We start from the raw sequence: 5,552 nt of genomic DNA on the forward strand, positions 1-5,552 counted from the left end.
TGAAGAAGAAGAAAATAATTAGATCAAAGGGTATTGTATAAGTAAAGGGTTGAGTTTGTTTAAAATGACATAAAAAGGGAAATTTTAGGGGTTTGATTTGATTGTTTCCTTTTTTCGACGAGTTTGATTTTTCTTCTCTTTTTCCCTTTTTATATATACTTTGGACTCCCCCACAAGAATAATAATTACAACGGTCACTTTTACCGATTACCGTTTACAACAGTCGTGCTCAAAAAGGTAAATTGCACTCACAAAATTTATATCAAAAAGGTGAGACAGAACAGAACAGAACTAAACTAAATTGTCTGACGCCATAAAGAGGGACTCTCTCTCTGATGCTTTATTAATTAATCAGAAGCTGCTATAACGGCTAGAAAGAATAAGTAACTTCTTTTGTCATTAATTGTTTCTTTAATTTCTAAATGGTTTTCAAATTTTTTTTTTTAATCAGGTTTCTTTGTATACCAATAATGTGTGTTCCAATATATTGTGATGGTTCCGAATTCAACACTAGTTTATGGAGCTTAAGGTATTGACACAAAATATCGTTATTTATTCAAACCACAACACTTTTTTTGTCTTCTTTGATGTTAGTACATACGAGAGAGCTTTGGAATTTGGATGGATTTTAAGATCCAATGTACGTCGTCGGAACTGGTTGCATCTTCCGCCGAGAGCATCATGGCTTGCTTGGAACAACAAATGTCAAGATATCTCTATAAAAGAATAACCAGAATCTATATGCATGATGATCGCTTTTTGCGTATATATCAATAAAGAACACAACGATTAAGATGACATCCATTACATAAAACAGAACTTGAAATAAGATACAGAATTATAACTAGTTGTGTAAACAAATTTAACTCTAAAAAAATAAAGTCAATCGTAAACAAACGTAATTAATCGCCATTACAACCTCAAACGTAAAAAAAGATATTTCTTCTACAAAATGTAAATATGGCTATATGTTTACAAATATAAATTCTTCTATATATATAAATCATTTATAACAATTCAGACAACTTCACGCGCCGGAGAAGGCGAATTCCTACAAAGAGGACACGAACCATGAATCTTAAGCCACGCATCTATACATTCAATTCAATGTGGAAGCAATGATCACATTCCGGTATGCAACGCACGGTCTCTTTGCTAGCATACTCCGATAAACAAATGGGACAAACAATGTCGTTAGTTCCCGGTAATCTTCTACTCTCTCCTAATTCCATTTTCTTATATGATTCTATTACTGACTCGTCTAGACCCGTCGTTACTATAACCTCGTTTGGCTGCAGGGCAGCGACGGCCACGTTGCGTTGTCTACGGGAAGCGAATGTTTCAGAGGTGCAAACTCCGATTGCAATACAAGTAGCAAAGATCGTGACCGGTCCAATTACGCTCAGGATTATTATTTTAAGCACATGTAGTCCCGTGTTGTTACCTGCAAAATCATTGTTTCCAAAGGCCAATTTAATCAAGCCAACATGTACGTATTATTTTTTTAATCTTTCTCGTCAACAAAAACTGGTGATAATTCACAACCCTGAAACAAGTGAAAAAATAGTAATCAACACGTCATATTGCGCATTATTCCTTTTTATATTCTTATTATATGGTTTTATATACGGAGTACGACATTCTAGCGTGTAACATGAAAAGATTGGATTTGATGTTTTGAAAACTGTAATTAAGCAATTAATTACTCAATAGTCAACGGCTCAATGTCAAATGTAATGCCTACTAAATTTTTTGTCCTAGTTGTTTAATGAGTGGATAATTATTTGAAAAACCCAATTTGTAGATATCCATTTCCACTAAGGCAACTTATTCTTCATTCATTATTATCAATGGAGTTAACTATATGAACTAAGAAGGAGAAAGAATTGGAGTAATTGGTACCTGATTTGTCAAAAGGGAAGCATTTCACTTGGAGAGAGGAATTGCTTATGAATCCACATCTCAAGTAATCCCTCTCACAATGGCTACAACTTGGAGAATCCCATTTCAACCAAAGGTCTTGATTCTTGAGATCAGTCGAGAATCTTGATTTCTCGACAACAACCGGCCGAGAAACCGGAATAGCTACTGTCTTGACGATCTGACAAGAAGGCAGCATAAACTTTGCGAGATCCAAACTAGTTGTAGCTAAGAACGAGGCCGTTGAATTGCTTAGACATGGGATGGAGTCAAACCCGGACGACTTTGCAACCTCATTAGGACAGCTCCAGAACGTGTAGTTGACAAGGTAGAGAGCAGAGAAAGGAGATCCCGATATGTCAAAGGTCAAAAGCTTTCTTACTAAGCAATTTTCGGGGTCGTAGAGACGAATCTGCTGCCTTATATAGTCGATCTCTCGGACAAGAAATGTTCCGGAATTAGGTAGCTTAAGAGCTGTCTTGGGACTGATTGTGCATTGGAGATTAAATCCGGCGTGACCACATAACTCAGACTGTCTCGAGAGTAACCAGAAAGGGAAACGGACATGAACATCGTCACGACCGCATGAGGAAGAAGAGCATTGTTTTGGGTGGTCTGAAGCATGTAGAAGAGGGACGATGCAAAAGAGGTAAAGAAAGAGTTGTTTTGAGAAAGTCATATTGTGGTTTTGGTACTAAGGGAGGGACATGAAGACTTGTTATTACACTCAATATAAATAGATAAGACTTGAGAGATCTATCTCTTCTTAATTAAATTAACAATATTCATTTTGTTGGTAAGATGAGGCAATAATATAATATTGTAGTCTGATGGATCCATGGAAAGGTCGTACTTGTTCTCTTTAAAAGATAATGCTCGTCAAGATACAATTTCAAGGAATTGAATGGAGACATGTTAACGGAAGACTAAAACTTTGTTATTATTTAAATCATGAGAACCCTTGCACACACTTTAAACATAATTCAACTGTCCAAAAATCTGGTAGCATTAAAAAATACATTTTCAAAAGGTCATTCAAAAAGATATACAGTAATTTTTCTTCAATATACAGTAACTAAAAAGACGGTCGTCAAAAGAAAAAACAAGTGATGTTCATCCACAGATTTCTAATTTGAATAACTCAGATTTCTAAAGAGTCATATATATACACACATCCGCAAAATCTAAGCCTACGTTGTTTTTACATTCATGAAAGAACCAATTAGGCATTCAAAGACATGAAAGAATCGAGAGAAAAAGAGCCGGCAAAGAGAGCTTTACTCATCTAAGAAAAACTATTAAGATTGAATGAAAACATAAGAAAAATGATTGTGTAAAGCTCAGATTCCACTGTACCGAAAGATCTATATATACTCATGGTAGATGATGATGATGCAGAAAGGCTTCCAATGAGGATAGTAATTGACTGTCCTGATTGGTATAAACGATCTCGGAATAGCTGTAAAGATTTAAGTATTGGACCAACACAGAGTATGTTTTCTCATTTAGGCGTTTTTGCCTAAAGAATTACTCTAATTGTGAATTGATGATTCTGCTCATTTCTGTGCTTCACTCTATTGACTCTTTTCTCATCGATTTGTCTATGTTCCTGTAAGAGTCTGTAAGGTTTGAATAAAGAGTTTAAGGATCGACTTGAGTGACAATTTTGGAGTTTCACAGTAAATTTGACCTCATTGATTGCTTAGCTTATTCACAGAGACGTATATATAGTGTAGGAAAGAGAAATGTTACAAAAACAAAAACAAAAACAAAAAAACTATTGTAAACACTTAAAATTGTCATCAAGGAAATATGTCAGAGTGAAATGAACCAACAACCCCAAAGAATGACAGATATGATGTCATATAAAAATACAAAAGCCAACAGGTTTATAAAAAGCCAACCACGAGTATATACCAGAGTTTTTGAGACAAACAAGAACAACATTTAGTGTTCCTGAGAGCTAACCACCTCATCGAGATGGTAATCCATCACATCGAATAGAGCTTCGAGGAATGCAGCTTCGCTCGTCCCTGGAAGCACCGCTTCTTGAGCTTCCTCTACCATTTCTTCCACTAGCGACTTCTTAGTCAGTGTTTCTCTGCACATTATGGTCCCAATCTCAAATGCTGTTAGTCCTCTTTCCACTCCTTTCTTCAGAAGCATTGTTGAGATTCTGAGCGTTCTAGCCGTCTCCACAGGCATTTTCCACCCATAGAACTTCAGTAGATCGATATCTTCCTCTGCGTCCAGTGATCTAATGTAATTTTGAGTCTCCACAGAGTACGGTTTCCTGGCTTGTGGCCAATATAGCCACTCGAACGTGCAATCTTCAAACTGTTGCAAGATACAAAAGTTAGTTTCATGACAATGTCAATATATAAGCAAAACTTAATAAAAGAAAGAAGAGTACGAGCACTTACGCTTTCAGGCAAGCAGTATCCATGATCGATAGGAACCAAAACGATCTTTCCGTTTTCATCTTTGGTCATCAGAATGTTCCCACCATGTCTGTCTGCGTTGGCAAGTCTGATATCCAGCACAGAAATCTTATGAACTTCCTCTACTGGAAATGAAAGTGGACCCATATCTTCACAGCTGCCATCATTCTCTGTAAACATCTGAAGTGACCCAATCTTGGTTTTGATTCCTTTGGGATGGTTAAACCCAGGATGGAGACATCCAATCATAGTTGTGGGAGGTACACCAGCAAAACCTATCTCTTCACCAGACATAGATCGGTTCCCACTTTTGGGATGATCCAAAACGTAAGCAGCGACTTCTCTTAACGCACCTTCACCAACTTTCGTTCCTTTCTTCAAACCTTCACCGCTTGGAGAAAGTGGTAAACCTTGAGGATTGTTTTCAGCCATTGGTTCCTCATCAATAGGCTTAAATACACCAACAAATTTGTTGCCTGATGGACCCTGCATGAAATAAGCACCTCCCGTGCCTTCTCTTGACCTAACCGGAGGATTCCCACTATTTAGTCCATCCGAAGCAGACTTAATCATATCTTGAACCACCAGAGGTACTTGAGCCTTGGAGTTGATAATCACCGGCTCTAAAGATAGCTTCTTAGGTGGCACAACGCAGTCAGGTTCACGACCCTTGTTATTATCACTACTAGCTTGTGGGGCAACAATAGACAACTCAAAGTTCTTCTCGACAGGCTTAGCTCGAACTTTAGCAGATCTCCGAACAAGAAGATGCAAAACAGAGTCATCGTTTCTGCAAATGTCATTAATAAGACTCTGATCCTCCAACTTCTCACCTTCGTAAAGCAACTCCTGTTCATCAGGATCAACAAAGTCACCACCACGTTTTTTAGAAATCTGCTTCTTGACATAGCCAATGTTCCTCCCTCTCTCAACATGGAACCTGCAGTGTTTACCACAGGTGGTCTTAACATCAAGAACCTGGAGATCAGAGAGCTTAAGAACCAAGTGAAGTATGTTGCCTTCACTGACACCGTAATCACGCATATTAGAATTGCTTCTAGCTAGTTCACGTCCCCCGAAAACAAGCTTCTGATTCCTCACAACAAACCCGCGGTAAGACTGAATCCGAAGCTTAACAGACTCAATAGAATCAGACTCGAGCACTCGCATGGGTATAACCGATCCGGGGAG

The 5,552-nt window shown here is 37.8% G+C and overlaps 1 protein-coding gene and 1 pseudogene across 2 annotated transcripts in view; both read right to left on the reverse strand.

Moving 5' to 3' along the window:
- LOC104783225 lies at positions 856-2,628 on the reverse strand (annotated as a pseudogene).
- LOC104783226 (phosphatidylinositol 4-kinase gamma 4-like) overlaps positions 3,623-5,552 on the reverse strand; it is a 5,418-nt gene continuing 3,488 nt past the window's right edge. Inside the window, exons 3-4 of one of the 2 annotated variants that reach the window (XM_019245114.1) lie at positions 4,344-5,079; positions 3,623-4,257 (exon numbers count right to left, since the gene is read on the reverse strand). In XM_019245114.1, coding sequence (XP_019100659.1) covers positions 3,868-4,257; positions 4,344-5,079 — 1,126 coding nt within the window. In that variant the 3' untranslated portion in view covers positions 3,623-3,867. Of the gene's footprint in view, positions 4,258-4,343 lie in introns of both variants that reach the window. The other variant, XM_010508355.2, reaches the window with a different exon arrangement.

This window comes from Camelina sativa, chromosome 4, assembly GCF_000633955.1.
Source record: "Camelina sativa cultivar DH55 chromosome 4, Cs, whole genome shotgun sequence".
Lineage (NCBI taxonomy): Eukaryota > Viridiplantae > Streptophyta > Magnoliopsida > Brassicales > Brassicaceae > Camelina > Camelina sativa.